The sequence below is a fragment of the Suricata suricatta genome, chromosome 4 (genome assembly GCF_006229205.1).
Source record: "Suricata suricatta isolate VVHF042 chromosome 4, meerkat_22Aug2017_6uvM2_HiC, whole genome shotgun sequence".
NCBI classification, from domain to species: domain Eukaryota; kingdom Metazoa; phylum Chordata; class Mammalia; order Carnivora; family Herpestidae; genus Suricata; species Suricata suricatta.
The window spans coordinates 15,119,140-15,136,559 of record NC_043703.1 but is presented as its reverse complement, the minus strand read 5'-3'; the positions used below and the strand labels follow the sequence as shown (position 1 = coordinate 15,136,559).

At 39.6% G+C, this 17,420-nt stretch overlaps 1 protein-coding gene across 2 annotated transcripts in view; it reads left to right on the top strand.

Annotated features, from left to right (window-relative positions):
* GPR180 (G protein-coupled receptor 180) overlaps positions 1–2,626 on the top strand; it is a 28,476-nt gene extending 25,850 nt beyond the window's left edge. Inside the window, exon 10 of one of the 2 annotated variants that reach the window (XR_003907594.1) lies at positions 86–174. Coding sequence is in view for 1 of the 2 variants with exons in the window: in XM_029936534.1 (XP_029792394.1) it covers positions 86–244 (159 nt within the window). In the remaining variant the exon portion in view is untranslated. Of the gene's footprint in view, positions 1–85 lie in introns of both variants that reach the window. The other variant, XM_029936534.1, reaches the window with a different exon arrangement.
* The last annotated feature ends 14,794 nt before the right edge of the window (positions 2,627–17,420 follow it).

Genomic DNA, 17,420 nt, shown 5'->3' with positions numbered 1-17,420 from the left:
TTGTAAATCCCCAGTGTGTGGTTCACGATCCCTTGAGCACAGTGTTGCGGCACACAGTAAATGCGCCCCCGTCTCTTCCTTTCAGGTCATGACAGTAGGCGGCATCCTTTGCCAGGCGGTCTCCATGGTTCTTCTCTACAGACTGTTTCTGTCCCACAGCCTGTACTGGGAGGTCTCCTCGCTCTCTTCAGTAACACTACCGCTGACCATATCGTCCGGGCACAAAAGTCGGCCTCACTTCTGATACTTGGGTTTCTTTCAAGGAAAAGTGAGTTGATGTGAGAGTGCAATAAGGATCCAGGTGCCGTGACTTTGCTTTCGTGCTTGTGGTGTGGACAGTTGCACAAACGAGGCCGAGCATGTTCTTTATCCAGCTGCATTAAGCAGTATCCGACTGAAAAAAGGTAACACAGGTTTTGAAATATGCTAATAAACTTTGAAGTAGGAGTGTTGTTATAAGCTGATTTATGCAATTTCTCTGTGGAAATGAAGATGAAAAAGAATGATAACGATATTTTGGTAAGAGAGTCACCACTTACAATGCCTCGTCTTCTATCAATAGTTAACTCAGGTTTGATAGTCTTGTACAAAGTGATCAGTTAAATGATTACTTGCTTATACATATCTAACTCCAATTAGGAAGTCAGTGTAATACACTGATTTGAAACTGCTTCTTCTTGTGCTTTGAGGAAAATGCATTTCACATTGGAGTTTAAAGGAATTGAAAATGAAATTACTTCAGAATGTGAATATAAAGCATATTTATGGCTAAATGAAGCTTTTGTCTGTTTGTGTGTGGGGTTCTCCTCCATTTTCCTCTATCGCTTCTGGCTCTAGTTCAGGTTCGAGCTTGATCAGCAACGGGTTTCTGACAGATAATTTATGAAAAATAAAACTTAGATACATTACATGAGTTGTTCCTTACCAAGAGTTTTCAGATGTAAGCACTTAGGTGAAGAGACTAGCAGGGTTATATGTTTAAAAAGAAAGAAGGAAAAAGTACTGTGTGATACGGTACTAAAATTTTAATCCTGATATAATTCATTTCTCTTACATTGAATCCCCAGTCATAATTAAGCCGTATACACAGATTAAATTAACAGAAGCATTTCACATAAACGTTGGTTTCAGTCATCAACTACCCATGAATTCCTGCCCAAGGATACTTAATCAGGATTAAATTTTCTATGAATAATTGAAAAACAAAATACTCACTGGATTTGCTATAATCCGTGTTGGCACCGGATTCTAAGTAGTTGCCATCTTGAATCCTCTGTAATAAAGCCATATTTTTTTGTGTATGTGATGCCCCAGTGTTGAGTATGCGAGCTGCAAACACTCCATCAAGTGCCTGTTTAAAGAACTGCTACGTGGCTGTCAGTACCAGCTGTGTAGGATGCGTGTTCCCATTAGTAGTCACTGCTTGGAAGCGAGTCAGCTGCTGCGTGCCGTGTCGTTCAGACCTTTTCATTTTCACATCTGGCTCACTTTATAGAAAATATTCTTTACGTTCAAAGGTATTACATTTTTAAGCAAGAAATGGTGCACTGATCTGGTAATTAAAGTTTTTAATTAAGGTGGTAACGTAGCATAACTTTAATATATCTGCGGCTTCGTCTTTGTTTTTACCTCACACCTCGTCTCACTGGGAACGAACGCTGTTCTGTTCCAGCGTAGAGGCAAGACGCACGGGTTCCCGAGCAGCAGGCCCCTTAAACCGTTTTCCCAGCAGTTCTCTGTAAACTGTTCCATAAACGGGGGCTGCGGGTTACCGCCAGAAAGTCTCAAGTATATTTTAGGTTCACATGACCTGCTGTAAACCTGAAGGTCATGGCCTTGCCCGTGAGCCCCTCTCGCTCCAAACCCCAGTCGCTGTCTGTCACATTCAACTGAGGTGCAGTTAATGGAGCTGGACTAAAAGGTGAAGCCTTTTCATAGATGTTGTGAACTTGCAACCGGAGAAAGGGAGTAACTTTTCTGTTACTTATGCACAGATCGTAGAAACTGTAACCTGAATATATGAAATGTGCTACTGTGCTTGCATCTGTGAAACTTTAACAGGTCTTTTTTTTTACTTTAATTATCTTCTAATTTATGGTTGGATTTGTTGATAATTTATTTTGTTATTCAAGAGCCATTGTTAAATGAAGGAAAGCAATTGTTAATAACTAACATACAACATACAAGACACTGTCAATAAACTCAGTGATCAGAGCTCAGAATTTACCGTCCGTCCGTCACGGTGCAGCCTTGCTCTTCTCGGGCGGGATGTTTACGAGGAGATCTGTCCGCGCCGAGCGTGGACGGATGGACTGCAGACTCTCCTTAAGGATCAAAACTGTTCTACTTTCTTTGTCAGATCATGCTTTCTTAAAATCTGTGCTGACTTTTTTTTCTTAAAGAAGATGAGTAGTCTGTCCAGAGCTGTTGGGTTTTTTTTTTTTCAGAAGCGTTTTATTTCTTCCTTTAGGAGGATATAGAAGATACTTTTATTGACACGTGTAATAACATTAGCCCCGACTTAGCTGAATGTCTGCGCGCGTCAGGCCCCGTCCCCTCGTCACTGAGCCCGCGCTGGCTCCCCTTCAGCTGCGTCTGAGAGAGAATAAATGAGTTCTCCAAAGGAGCCTGACTTCTATTTCATTTTTCTACTTTGCCCTCATGATTTACTGAGCACCTGTTAGGTGTGTCTGTTTTTAGTGACAGTGCCTGGCTATCCGTGGTTAATTGTAGCTGTTGATTTTAACATTACACCCGGGATTGTACCGAGGTCAGAAATGAGGTGTCATGTCTAAGTGTGCTCTGAGCACACTTTAGTATTTGAACCCTGGCTTTCAACAGGATGCAAAAGAGCTTGTTTTAGGAAGGCTGTCTGGAGTTTAACTTGTAAGCTAGGTTCTCCTGAAACCAGAAGATCTGTAAGTCCAAGGCCAGCTGCGCCGTCGTGAGACGAGAGCGCCTCCATCCGCAAGAACACTGGCCGCTTCACGTTTCCCTTGGGAGGCGGTGCCTGTAGCTTCAGTGGTGTCACATCTTCAAGGTTTTTTGTTTGTCTTGAGAAGTAATGTGACCAATCAATCTGAGACCAGATCTGAAAAGGTAATACCATTTTTTGTGCCAACATGAATTCATACGTTGAGACTAAAATGACAAGATTGGTTTTCCCGTGAAATCCGAAAAGCGGTGTGGAAGCACACTGGCCTGAGCTCTCCAGTTGTTCTCGAAGGAATATTGCTGCGTCCGCCCTCTGGCAGCCTTTTCTGCACACGTCCTGGGGCCTCGTGCACCGCGCCCTCTGGGAGTGCAGCTCGCATAGGAAACCAGGGACCTGGAGGAGGAGTCCTAGAGAGAGGTGGCCCTGCCCGCCAAAGCCGTTCCCTTCGAAGTCCAGGGAAGTCCGTCGGATGGTGGAATTTTTCGTGTTAATCTTAGGCCTTTCTTTAACTCTGAAATTATTTTAAAATAGAGTTGAAAACTGTAAAGCAGATCAAACTAGCACTGACTTGTCAGAAACTCTCCATTTGGTTCCCTTTGCACTTAGAAAAAGTGATCCATGCTCATTGCCGTGTTCTACAGGGACGCATGTGACCTGATCCCTGCCTCTCTGACTTCACACCATTCTTCTCCCCATACTCCAGCCTCATCATAAGAAAATACCGTATTTATATCACTGCCTCAGGGCCATTGCGGTGACTGTTTCTGCCTGGAATACTCTCTTCCAAGTCTTGGCGTTGGCTGTGTGGCCGAATCCTCCTCGCCCTCCAGGTTCTCGGCTCAGTTATCTTTCAGAGACCTCTGACCATCTGTAGGGGCTTTACGTGGTGCCAGGGTAGCTAAGCTGGAGACCTGTTCCTCTTCATCCTCCCCGCCTAATTTTCAGATAGTGTGGGTCACAAGAGATGTGTGGTGCGAGATTTGGAGAGCAGAAATTAAATGGTCAGATCCAGATTCTTCTTATAATTGAAAGGTCCCGGCAGGGCACGCATTGCTGGGGCTTACCCACATTCTTGCGTAGCTGCTGGCTTATCTTTTTGGTCTGTGGGCCAACAGCCAGGCACGCAGGAATGCCAGCTCCTGCTGGATCACCTTCTTGATGTTCTCTGACTCTCGGCCCGGTGTGCATTCCCCTCTGTGATGGGGTGCCAGGCTCTGCAGCACCACCCTGTCATTGAGCTTGGAGGCTTGGAGGCAGTGAGAGACCGACATGAGTGCCACTGAGTCCCCTTGGGTTCTGCTCTCCTGCAGGTCCCCGTGTGTTCTCGTTTCCTGCACTTCCCATCCATCTGCCCTTCCCTCTCTGTGGCCTGCCTGTCACAGACGAACAGCCCATCATCCTATTACAAATCCTTTCTTTTATATATTAAGAATGGTGTGTGTGTGTGTGTGTTTATATATTAAAAATGGTGTGTGTGTGTGAGAGAGAGAGAGAGGGAGAGAACCTAGTGGTTCTCTGATCAGATGCTGAGCTGTCATCCTAACAGTGCTGCCCTAGCCTGATTGCTCCGTCACGTTTCCCCTTTTCTTTTTAAACTTCCCACTTTATCTTTGTCTGTTGCCTCACCCCAATTAGAATGTAAATTCTAAGGGAGTGTGGCCATTGCGTCTGTACTGTTCACTGCTGTATCCCTAGCACCTAGAGCATTTAGGGGTGCACAGTAGATGCTCAGAAATGCTTCTCGAATTAATGAAAGCAATTTTGAAAAAGAGCTTCAGACACGTACGTAGCGGTAGAGCATTAACTAAATCCCAGAACCTCCCATAATGACTTAATGTCTTCCTTGCCTGTTCTTCATTCAATTAAGTGGGACCACGAATGTGTAAAAATCTTGGGAAGTCAGGTAGTTGTTATGAAGTTTAATCTCTAAAATCCATCACTTATGAGAGGCTTCCTCAAGTTGTCAAAGGCAGTGTCCCTCTATCTCATGTAGCGTTGGAACTATGTGCCTTGCTTCTCAGACCACTACAACTAAAAGCACCAACTTAAAAGATGTTTGAGTCAACTAGAGGAGAAGGTTGACAGCAGTGAGAAGCAGCTGGGAGAAATCAGAAAAACTAAAAATGACACTAACTCAAATCACAGGAGCCTGGGGTCGTGTAGTGTGGGGGATAACAGCCCTGTGTGCTTCAATAGACCCTTACTGTGTTGTTCAGTGTAACTTCGACAATGCCTCTTCGTAATCAAAGATTAAATTACACATTATGTTCAGTATCCTCAGAGAAATGTGCAAATACATTGTGATATTTTATTGTTAAGTAGGTAAATACGCATATTGTGCAAAAATCAGAAGATTGAAAAGGCAAAAATTAAGTCTTTTGGCCATTTCCATCCCATTGATCCAACCTCTGCTATCAGTTTCTTGCTTATTTTTTGGATGGCCTTATGTACGTGAAACGCAAATTGTAGTAGAGTATGCCGCACACAGTGTTTTGCATATTCAGCAGTTGATTCTGTATCTCTATCTACAGAATTGCCCCATTTTTTTCATCCGTTGCATAGAACTCCATTAGATGGGTGTCTTTTAATTTTTTTAATCAGCCCTCTCCCACTGGACAGTGTTGGTTTCCACTCTTTTACGGTTACAAGTAGCTTCTAAACACTTGGAATAAAGTAAAATGGATAAAAAATTTACCTGGCCCTCTTATCCCCTTCCCAGCTCTACAGCCTCCCTCCCCTTCCCAGGATCTAAATCCTTAGAAGTTCCAGCGTAAATGAAGTGTCTTTGTTATTCATGGTGGAACCTGATAGTTTATGCTAATGAGGTGACTCCGGATGAAGGCTAGCCACACCGGAAATACCAACCATGTGATTAGAGAGTTGGGGCTTTGGGGTGCCATGATACCAGCCTGCTATCTGGGGTGGGAAGAAGCACTGGAGATTAAATTCAGCCTCCAGCCAAGGATTCGCTTGGCTATGCCTATGTAATATGCCTATGCCTATGTAATACAAAGCCTCCCAAAAAACTCCAGGCACTGAAGCTCAGGTGAGCTTGTGTGGGTTTGGTTTTGTTTAATACAGGTGGAACTCTTAATTTTTTTATGCTTCTGTGTTCTCTTTATGTCACAGATAGAAAATCCTTACCTCTTTGAAATTATGTTTAAACTGCCCATATTTTCAGCAGACTTACATTTTTATATATCTAAAGTTTTGATTTACCTAGAATTTATTTTGCTATAAAATATGAGCTAGGGATCCAACTTAATTTTTTTCAGGTAGTTGCCCTCTGTTACAACATCAGATATTCTGTAATCTACCATCTCCTTACTGATGTGTTGCTAGTCTCTTTCTGGACTTAAGGCTCTTCCAGTGACTGTCCCATCCATGATCTAGAACCACACTATCTTAATTATTGTGGTTTTAAAATATGTCGTATTGCCAGGTAGGGAGATTCACCTGTTAGTGCTATTCTTTATTATGATTTTTATGATTATACCTACCACATTTTTATATGAACTTTAGAATCAACTTTTCTGATTTTTAAAAGAAAAATCTTGTTTACTATTTCTAGTGGGATGAATTAAATTTTGATATCAAATTAGGAAGAATTGATTTTCTTAACATGTTGGGTATTAATCCCACAGATGGTTGCTCATCTTTTTGGCTCCTTAGCCAAGCATTTCATTAACTGTGTGAGCCTGTAGTTGCTCTCACAGTGATCTAAGAAACCAGTATGAAATATCTTTCTATTTCTTTAATGTGAACATGTGTTTGTCAATCACTTTTAAAGGACTTCTTTATACAGATCTTGTATATTTCATGATTCCCCTTGGATATTTTAGTGTTTTTCTTTCATTGTGTCTTGCAAATGGCTGTTGTTTTACACATGAAGCCTGTTGATTTCTGTATTTTAATTTTGCTCCCAAATCTAACTGAATTTTAACAATTGTAATAATTTTTCTAGGTAGCAATTGTGTCATTTGCATATAATGATCATATTTATTCCCTCCTTTCCCTTTTTAACCTATCATTTTTACCCCCTTATTGCTAGTATCTTCAAAACAGTGTTAATTGGTTTTAGTAACATGGCAGTAAGATTTCTACATTCCCCATGACATGATTCCAAGCAGACTTTGGAAAGTTAAATACATATATTATAGTCCCTAGAGCAATAACTAAAATGCATGCACACGTGCGTGCGCACACACACACGCACACAACTATTTTGGCAAAATTACAATATGAAAATTCAAATGGAATGCTAAAATAATGTTCAAATAACCCAAAAGAAGAGAGGAAAAGGGAAACAGGAATTAAAAACAGATAAGCAGAAAACAAATAACAAACTGATAGATCCAAATATAAACTTATCAGTAATCACACTAAATGTAAATGCTCTGCATACACCAATTAAGAGACAGGGATTGTCAGAATGTTTTTTTTTTTTTTTATATCCCAACTATGCTATATACAAGAAACTCACTTAAATATAGTGATATAGGTAAGTTAAAATGACAGGGAAGATATACCCATGCAAGCAATATGACTATATTAATATCAAAAGACTATACTAATATCAAGGTACACTTCAACATAATGAAAATTACCAGGGATAAACAAAGGATAAAAATATAAGAATTGATTAATCAAGAACACCTGTCTTAAATATATACACCAAACAGCAGATCTTCAAAATACATACAGCAAAAACTGACAGAACTGAAAAAAGAAATAGACAAACCCATAATTATAGTTGGAGACTTCAACACTCATCTTTCAGTCATCAGTTGAACTAGTAGAAAATCAGCTAGAATACAGAACTGAAGAACACTATCAATGGGATCTACATGACATTTGTAGAACACTCAACCCAACAATAGCAGAATATAGTCTTTTCAGGTATGCATGCACCATTCATCAAGATAGACTATAACCTGGGTTATAAACCAGCACAAATCTAAAAAAACAAAAGTTATCAAGTATTGTCTCTGATCCTAATCAGTAACACAGAGAAAACTGGAAAATCTACAAATACTTGAAAAACAAACACCTTTAAATTAACCATGGCTTACTAAATATATTTTAAACTGACAAGATGAAAATACAGCATATCAAAATGCATGAGAGAAAGCTAAAATATTTGTTAGGAATAAATTTATAGCATTAAATGCCTATTATAGGGAGGGTGCCTGGTTGGCTCATTTGGTAGAGAGAGCATGCAACTCTTGATCTCAGGATTATAGGTTAGAGCCCCACATTGGGTATAGAGATTACGTGAAAATAAAATCTTTTAAAAAACAAAAAAACAATGCTTATAAAGAAGACAAGTCTTGAATCAATAATCCAAACTGGTTCTTGGATAAGATGGGTAAAATTAATAAGCCTCTAGTAAAATTGATAAAGGAAAGAAAGGGGGAACATGAATTACTGGTAGTGGTCAGGAGAGAGGAGGTATTAGATTTGGCAGATATTAACAGGACAATAAGAAATACTGCAAAAAACTACATAAATATGACAATTTAGATTAAATAGTCAACTTTCTGGAAAGTGTATATCAAGAACTATGAAGAGTCTGAGGTTTTACTATACTTAGAAGCTAACTATTAACCTGTTACTCTTTCACAAAGGCGGCAGAGCACATGAGACTCCTAGGTCAGAGGTGAAGGACTTTGTTACTCATAGCATGGCAAGTATGAGCTTCCTTTTGGCTTCCATGGGTTACACATAACTCCTACATCCATGGGGGCAATAGCTGTAGTCCGTGCCAGTGGGATTCATGTAGCCCCCAAGACACACTGAAGTTGGGAAATTTATCTCTTTTGTGACTGGCACTGTGTTGAGAAGAAAATGTTACCTCATTCTGCTCAGCCTGAGAAAGGGCTGAGATAAACTGAGGCTAGAGCTTCGCGGTCTTGGCATAGCCAGCAAGGGTGTGCAGGGATGCACAGGGCCCACAGCATCCTGCCACCAGCACCAATCTACCGAAACCCACTCAAGATGAACTAAATATCCAAAATAGTCCTGTAACAAACAACTAAGGAATTCTTGATTAAAAGCCTTCGGAAATGGGAATCTCCAGGCCCAGATGGTTTCACTGGTAAATTCAATGAAACATTTAAAGAAGAAAGAGCACCAATTCTACATAATCCTTTCCAAAAAAATATAAAAGGAGAAAGAGAAAAATGTAAAGCCAATTCAGTGGAAAAGTGAATGTCTTTTCAACAAACGGTGTTGGAACTGTTGGATATCCATTTGCAAAATAAATGAACCTCAACTGAAACATCACATCTTATATAACAAGTCAGATTTAAATGTAAAGCATAAAACTATAAAACTTTCAGGATACTTAGGATGAAATCTTAGTGACTTAAGCTTAGGCAAAGAGTTCTTAGACACCAAAAGCACAAACCCTATGGTGGCCTGGGTGGCTCAGTCAGTTGTGTCCGACTTCAGCTCAGGTTAGAATCTCACGGTTCATGAGTTCAAATCTTGCATGTGGCTCTCTGCTGTCAACATGGAGCCTGCTTTGGATCCTCTGTCTTCCTATCTCTCTGCCTCTCCCCTGCTCATGCTCTCTCCCTCAAAAATAAATAAACATTAAAAAAATACACAAGCACAAACCCAAAGAGAAAATAAAATATTGATAAACTTGACTTCATTAAAATTAAAAACTTGGCTCACAAAAGACAACGTTAAGAAGATGAATAGACAAGCTACAGCCTAAGAGAAAATATTTGGGAATTACATGTCCAAAAATGGATTCCACATAAAGAATGTATAGAGAACTCTTAAAACCCGACAGTGAGAAGAAAACCCAGTTTAAAAAATAAAAAGATGGACCAAAGTCTTCACAAGGCACTTCACCAAAGAGAATATACAGATGACAAATTGGCACATGAAAAAGTGTTCAACGTAACTAGCCATTAGGGAACTGTATATGAGAATCACAATGAGATACTCACTACGCACTATGGCTAAATGAAAATACTGAAAATACTGAGTCCTGCCAAGGATGTGGGGCATCTAGAACTCTCCTGCATTGCTGGTGGGAATGGAAAATGGCAGAGCCATTCTGGAAAACAGTCCTGTCGTTGCTTATAAGTTAAATAAATTACCATAAGACCCAGAAACCCCACTTCTGGGTATTAACCCAAGAGAAGTAAAAAAGTATATTCACACAAAAGTCTGTATGCTAATGTTTATAGCACCTCTATCCACAATCATGGAAAACTGGGAATCCAAATGTCCTAAATTGACAGAATATAATATATCCATACAAAAAAATACTGTCAGCAATAGAAAGAAGCAAGTTACCGGTTCACGCAACTTCAATGAGTCTCAAAGACATGATGATGAATTTAAAAAGCCAGTCTTGGGGCACCTGGGTGGCTCAGCTGGTTAAGAGTCTGACTCTTGGTTTCAGCTCGGGCCATGAGCTCACAGTTTCTAAGTTTAAGCCCAGGACAGAGCTCTACACTGACAGTGCAGAGCCTGCTTAGGATTCTCTCTCTCTCCCTTTCTCTCTGCCTCTCCCTAGTGAGTTCTCTCCTCCCCCTCTCTCAAAATAAATAAATAAATACACTTCTAAAAAAGCCAGTCTTGGAAGATCATATATGATTCCATTTAAGTGGCATTTTCAAATAGAAAAAATGTAGTGATGGCAAAAAGATCAGTCATTGTCTGGAGTTCCAGGTGGGAGAAAGCTTTGACTGCAAAGAGGTAACACCAAGGAGCTTTCGAGGGGTCATGGAACTTTTCTGTATACTGAATGTGGTTGTGGCTTCATTGAATCTATACACATATTAAAATTCAAAGAATTGTACCCAAAAAAGACAATTTTACTGTGTCATAATTTAAAGAATAAAATAAATTTCAAAAAATGGATGTTGGATTTAACCTAATCCTTTCTGCATCTAGGAATATGATAATATAGGGGTGCTTGGGTGGGTTGGGCATCCAACTCTTGATCTCAGCTGGGATCTTGATTTCAGGGCTGGGAGTTCAGGCCCTGAGTTGGGGCCCAACCTGGGTGTGGAGCCTACTTCCAAAAAAAAAAAAAAAAAAAGAATATGATAATATAATTTTCTTTTCTATTAATGCAGTGAGTAGTATTAACAGATTTCCTCATATGGAATCATCATTCAATATATTTTTGGAAGTTTTACCACCCTAGTCTGATAAGATTTATTAAAATCTGGGATATCTAATAGGATAGAAACTCAAGGCAGTTTGGAGAATGAAAATACTCAGAGCCTCTCACTTCTTGAGGTTTACTTGGAAAGACAAGACTCGTGTTTGTTCTGAAAAGTGCATTTAAAGTTAGTTGTGTTATTGTGAATGTTTGCTCTAAGTGTCACTTATATTTCAGGTTTATTGCTACTAGATGCATTGAAGTAAAGCTCGTTAGGTATAAACAAGGTGCTAGATTCTTTTATATTCAGAAAGTATTAGGATCTTACTCAGGCTTACTCAGTACAGTGCTCTTTATTTACAGTCCTGAAAGCTGTGTGCAAAACTTTCAGTGAACCTGAGGTTTCTCCTAATCTGTTCATTCATGGAGATAATATTTAAATGTCCATGAGATGAAAGTGTTTGCTTTAAATAATCGTACATATGTGGTTAGAACAGAAAGTAGGCGTGATTGGAATACGTTCAAGATTCTATCTAATTTACACACGACTACATTCCAACTTACACCCACACAAAATAAACTTTTAAATCTTTTGCCTAGCCTGTGAGCCTCACAGATCTTTCAGAAGATAAATGTTAAAGACGCACCCAGAAGTTAGAATGTTTGTAAAAGGTTTACTTGGCGGGTGGGTGAATTTTTCAAGTGAAAAGTGGCTTTTTTCCTTAGATACACTCTATGACTAAAGTTCCTCATCAAGTTCATAAACTGTAATATTCTTTATTTCCTTTCATAAACACAGCGGGTTTTGTAGAAATAAATGATATTTAATACTTGTTAAAGTTTAGTGTTTCCAAACCAACAATACTTTTAAACCCCTGTAAAGTCTACCTTTGATTTTTCCTCCGTGTTTAAAATGCTTCGTAAACTTAACCTGGGAACTCAAGAAAGTTCTTCTGTCATAGGTCAGGTTTTAAACACAGTAGCAAAAAATCGTCAATCATGGCTCCTTTCTGGATTTCAAAGCCCTAGATCTCTCACCTCTTTCAATAGTGAAATTCCCTTACAGAGAAGGACATTTTGATGCCTGCGCTTCAGCCTCTGGGTCTCCAGGTCTCACGGGTGGCCCCCTCCTCGCTCCCTCCAGGTAAGACCCCCTCCCCCCAGTGCCCGAGGAGCCGCTGTGTGCTCTGACCCAGATGTCTCCCCGCAGGGCTCTGCGGTAAGTCGGTAAGTCGGTAAGGCAATACTTCCTGCCTGTTGTCTTCTTCCTTCTCATACTTCTGCTCTTTATCATAATGTGGTTTTGGCGTTTCTGTTCTTGATGAGACACCACTGTCAGCTCAAGCTTATGCTATGAGTTTCAACAGCTGTGACATGTCTAAACTACATTATCTTGAAAGTGTTGGCACTAGCAAAAAATAGAAAGGAGCCAAATTAATAAAACAAAACATTTCAAAGGGTTCCTATGGTTACATCCTGAAACCAGGAAGTACACGTCGGGTCACGTTGGCTCATTCAGCCAGCAGTAGCCTCTCCTTGCTCCTGCATCGTTTGTGTTTGCTGTGTAATATGTGCCTCAGAATTGGAGCATCTGATGATTGCAGTCGCATCACTAAAGGTGTGCCTTTTGCCTATAAAATCCATTCATAAATGGGTTATTGTGTTTGAAGTGATTTATTACAATCTTTAGGGATAAAATATGAATACTGTACAGGGGGTGTGGGAACCAAGGTACAAAATGGTATGTTTTATGTAGAGGAGGAATCAGGAAATAATGAGGATGCATTCTAATAAGGGTAAAGTCACTACCGAAGATTGAAAAGACTTCCTTTTATTGCAAGTTGAACCTGCGCAGAGTTGGACTTAGGCGGTAATAAAGTGGCGCTATGTTCCTTTGCATCTGATTTTATGAGACCTTTATTGTGTCAGTGTGGGTTTCCTCTTTATGTATTCATATTTTAGTTTTAATATATTTGCTTAGAGTTTGATTTTTTTTAATGAGCTAAAGCTTCAGGGTAAAATGTAAATACTGCTCTCTAGCCCCTGAGTTATGAGCGGTGGCGGGGAAGAGTTAGGAAGAAAGGAATGTATTCTGAAGTGATCAGCCTATTTGTCATTTAAAAAGGAAATACTTTTTATCTCCATCTGTATAGTGACTTTTTTTCCCTGGGTGATTTGCCTATACCTAACCTTTTCTATTCTTCTTTTCCTTTATACTTTCTAAGAGCTTTGCCCATGTTTTTCCTACTTTGTGATTTGCTTGTTTTGGTTTTGTTTGTGATTTTTTTTTTTTTTTTTTTTTGGCATTCAGAAATTTAAAGGTTCTTGTGTAGCTAAATATATGAATATTTTCCTTTGGTATTTCTGCCTTTTCTGTTCTTCAGTACTCTAATATTAGACAGTTATAATTTTATCCACTGATTCCACAGCTTTTTTACAGTCAACTCTTTAATCTATTTGAAATGTTAACTTGATGGAAAACAGTAGTTCTCATCCAGGACTATGCCTTAGAATTACATAAGAAAAAGAAAAAAAAACAACTCATGCCTAGATCCCATTCCAGAAAAGCTCATTTAGAATCAGTGAGGATAGTGTCTGGCCATTGCATTGTTTTAGAATTTCTGCAGCTGATCTGTGACGTTCGACCAGAATGCAGAATCACTGTGTAAAGAGTCAGGTTTGCACCTAATGCTTTGTTTTCCCGAATTGTTCCAATCCACCGCTCAAAGATGTTCCCGAAGAATATTTACTGATAGGAAAGCGATTGTGATAATATGGGTGTGGTGTAGGTGAAAAAACATTGAGGTGAACCTTGCCAATACTCTCTGGTTCCAGTTTCACACTAACGTAGGTAGTACTATGTAAAAGACGAATACGTTCAAATCTCAATGGTGATTATCTGAGAGTGGTGAGATTTAAGTTTTCTTATTTGTTTATTTTTTCTGCAATTTCCAAATTCTCTTTAAGCGTGCATTATCCTTCATAATGAGAAAAATTAGTTGAAAAAGAACCCTCATCTTTTTAAACAAGATTAATTTCTTGTCATTATTTTTTAAACAGTGCATAGAAAAGTACCCTTATCAATGTGACAGAGCCATGAGAGCAAGCCTGTCGTTTGCAAAGCCGTCTTGGACGAGGGCACATGCGCTGGTGGACGTAAGGTTCACTAACTTTGCCGCTTATATTTTTATAAATAAATAGATATTTATCTTTTATATACATATACTGATTTGAATTATAACTGATTTTATTAATTTTTTTATTTGGCTTACACAGTTTGGGGAAGATTGATAAAAAGAATCCATCTACTTCAGGCTTTATTGTTTTGTGGAGGAGAGAATCATAATTAGCTTGTGTTAGCACATGTCCTCACTTTGCATAGGGAAATCATTTTCATCATAAGATCTTACATTCATATAGGATTTCTGGAGACATTAAAGACTAAGAACTTTAGACAGTGGTCAGTCCATTTTCCTGTTTATAATTGACAAGATCTTTTGAAGATCATTTATTTCATCAGAGCCTTACAAAAATTCTTGTACTGGGGTGGCAGGATTTTACTGTATTTAACTAAATCTAAAATTCCATTGCTTTGAAGATTCACCATTGATTTAACTAAGAAAGAAAAAGTATAGCTAGTCTCATTATGGTCCAATGTTTTTCAAACACACTGTTAATGATCCAGTTTCAGGATTGTAAAATTTGAAAAATATATGCATCTTAGAATCAATGAAATCTAGGTGTTATTCTTTTTTTTTTTAAGTTTATTTATTTATTGTGAGAGGGAAAGAAAGAACAAAGCAGGGAAAGGGAAGAAAGAGAGAGAGAGGATCCCAAGTAGCTCTTGCTGTCAGTGTGGAGCCCAACCCAGGGGTCGGTCAATCCCACGAATTGGGAAATGATGACCTGAGCCCAAATCATGAATCAGATCCTTAACCGACTCAGCCACCAGATGCCCAGATGTTACTCTTTTAAGTGAGAATACAGAAAGATGAGGAAATTTTCTTGTCCAATACATGCAGGATTTGAACTTTAATATTCAGATTGTTTGACACACTACAGTAAAGTTGTAGATATTATAACTGAGATTAGTGAAGAAAGGCTTCATGGGATAATTGAGTCCAATTGATAAAGGTATTATGGTGGGGGATGAACTTTATATGTGATTTATCAGAGGCCACATCTTCCTACCAATCTGAGTAACATTGGAATTACCTCTTTGGAGACATTTGTTTTTGTCATATTAAATGTGACCATAGCCAGTGCCAAAGCACTGAGATTGGCTAAATGACTCTGGCAACTACTTTGCTGTAGGTCTGGCACCTTCTCCTAGGGCTCGAGTAGGGGGAGGCTATGTGAGATATTTCGTCCTAAATATTTGATTTGTTAGAGCTGAGCACAGTGGCAATTATATTGCAGAGTCAGATCAGAAAATTGTATATTTGAAAAGGAGTCATAGAGATTCTCTTAAAACAATCCCTTAGTTTATGGAAAAGAAACCAGGAGCCCCTGGGGATAGACTATTTGCTGAAGATCACGTGGTCACAAAGCGGCAGAGCCTGGAAAGAAGCCAGGCCCCTGTATCCTAGTCTTATGTCCTTTCTTGGCATTCAGGGACATGATGAAGATTAGAGTTATTAAGTAACTTTAAGAGCACTGAATCGATAAACTGTGTGATTATTTTGGGTTATGTGTTTTTGGGTGTTTGCCTCACCTCCTTTGGGAAAGACCTGGAAACAAAACTAGCATTGATGCCTTGTTCAAGACTTAGAGTCCAAGGCAGTGACCAAGTCCACATTATTTAATGTAATCCACTCAACAGCCTTGAGAGGAAATAAGTTCGAATAGGTTAAGTAATTTTCCCAATGTTACACAGGTAAGTGACAGAATCGAGAGTGTGTCAGGCCCCAAAGCTTACTAGCTGCTACACTCTACTCCCTTCTTATGATTAAAACAAACTTGGGGCGCCTGGCTGGTGCAGTCGATGGAAAAGGCAACTCTTGATCTTGAGGTTGTGAGTTTGAGCCCCACGTTGTGTGTAGAGATTACCTCAAAGTAAAATCTTTTTAAAAATAAAAAAATAAAATAAAACTAACTTCAAGTGAGGTATTCTGGAAGGCAGCTATGCTAACCACTATACCATCAATGCCCCGGCAAGTGAAGTATTCTGTACTACATAGAAGATGAGTAGCCTGGGGTGCCTGGGTGGCTCAGGCAGTTGAGAGTCTGACATTAGCGGAGATCAAGATCTCGCAGTTCGTGAGTTCAAGCCCCGCATCGGGCTCTGTGCTGACAGCTCGGAGTCTGGAGCCTGCTTCGGATTCTGTGTCTCCCTCTCTCTCTTCCCTTCCCCCCTCGTGCTCTCTTTCTCTGCCTCTCAGAAATGAATAAACGTTAAAAAAAAAAAAAGAGGAACATCCTGGGCCTCTCTTGTTTGCAAGAGATACTTGGACAGACTTGTCAAAACTTTCAAAGCCCCTTTGGGAGAGAAGTAGGAGGGGACACACTTGAGGAGAAGGATTTTTCACTGATGATTTTGTGCTGTGCTTGTGGGAAGGGAAGGAAGAGGCATTCAGTTTTCCTAGGTCACTATATGTCTGATATTTATTGATAGCATTGCTTATTCCTCATCAACCAGATTACCAGTCATTTTTATTAAATATTCTCCTTTCCTTGAGATATGTTTTTAAAATTAGATTCTTTTCTTACATCTTGTTATTATGCTTTTAGGTTGCATTACAAATGTAGCTTTTCAGCCTTTTAAAAATTCCTCTGCAAATATATAACCTTATACTCCATACAGATGTCCTGTGTCAGAGCTGTAAAATGCACCCTTTAGCAATAGTATGTTAGCAGGGTGCCTGGGTGACTCAGTCATTTAAGTGTCCAACTTCAGCTCAGGTCATGATCTCACAGCTCATGGATTCAAGCCCCATGTCAGGCTCTGTACTGACAGTTCAGAGCCTGGAACCTGCTTCAGATTCTGTCTCTCTCCCTCTTTCGCTCTCTCTCTACCACTCTGTGACATGGGGCTCAAATGCATGGACCATGAGATCATGACCTGAGCTGACGTTGGATGCTTAACCAACTGAGCCACCCAGACACCCAAGACTGAAAGCTTCTAAGTGGAGAGAACGTCAGCAGCTCCGACTCATATAACGTTGTTGGGAGCGCAGACTGATACAAGCACTTTGGAAAGTTTATTGGCAGTGTCTTATGTAGTTAAACCGTCGATCCTAGGACCCAGCAGTTCAACTCATGGGCCTTTATCTTAGTGAAAAAGCCAGTATGTCATTCAGACATTTGACTTGGATAAGAATGTTAATAACAGCTTCATTCATAATAGCCAAAAGC